Source organism: Sipha flava, unplaced genomic scaffold, assembly GCF_003268045.1.
Source record: "Sipha flava isolate LNK unplaced genomic scaffold, YSA_version1 229_pilon_pilon, whole genome shotgun sequence".
Lineage (NCBI taxonomy): Eukaryota > Metazoa > Arthropoda > Insecta > Hemiptera > Aphididae > Sipha > Sipha flava.
This window is the reverse complement of record NW_020272866.1, coordinates 697,717-698,602: the sequence shown is the minus strand read 5'-3', so window position 1 is coordinate 698,602 and position 886 is coordinate 697,717. Positions and strand designations below refer to the sequence as shown.

Below are 886 nucleotides of genomic sequence, written 5' to 3'. Positions count from 1 at the left end.
ATTTTCGTAATTTTAATCGTTTAATCGATATCTATTTAATTTTTAAACGATTGTAGGTCATTAAAAAGTAAACAAGGTTATAAATCTAATTGTTTAAATGTGGTCTTTTAAAAATATATAATATTTAATAATTTGTACATTATTTTTTTTGAATATAAACATTATTTTTACTTTTTGAGCACATAAACTTTGATTCTTTTTAATAATTTCTTGTTATTGATTCGTACATTATTTTTTTTTAATATAAACATTATTTTTACTTTTTGAGTACATAAACTTTGATTCTTTTTGAAAATTTCTTGTTGGTATTGATTACATTTAAAGAATTATTGTTCGTTCTACATAATTTAGGAATATTTTTCAATTACTCTATTGTGATTTTTGAGTGTAATAACTAAAGTCAGTGAATTGTGATTTCTATGATCATATTTATTTATTTTATTTACATAATATTTTTTAATTATAGGACTTTACCAAAATTTTTATACATTGTAAGATACTTTTCGTTATTCTACCTTGGTTGCGAAACAATATCTACTTTATTTTGGTCCAAAATAAAATATCTACGTAAGTCAGAATGACAAATTTGTTACAATCAATTTTCAATTAAATTGAATTTTTTTTTAATTTTGCAGCTTGTACTGATGTTTCTAATTGTCTAGACAGCGGGGAAGCCGTTTTAAACAAATATGGTTATGCAAGTGATGATTTTTATTTGGATCTGATAATATTAATATTGTTCATTATAGTAGCAAATGTTTTGGGTTTTTTTGGAGTGTTAAATAAGTTGAAAGAACAACCTGCTTATTAAAATACTTGAAGTTGCCTCTGGTAAAACTATATTCAAATTTTATTTTTGTCTAAGGTAATTGTGATATATTACAAA

The 886-nt window shown here is 22.1% G+C and overlaps 1 protein-coding gene across 1 annotated transcript in view; it reads left to right on the top strand.

Annotated features, from left to right (window-relative positions):
* Positions 1 to 865, top strand: part of LOC112683519 (protein scarlet-like) — a 5,760-nt gene extending 4,895 nt beyond the window's left edge. Inside the window, 2 exon segments of the mRNA XM_025554580.1 lie at positions 352 to 567; positions 636 to 865. Coding sequence (XP_025410365.1) covers positions 352 to 567; positions 636 to 811 — 392 coding nt within the window. The 3' untranslated portion in view covers positions 812 to 865.
* Positions 866 to 886: the final 21 nt, after the last annotated feature.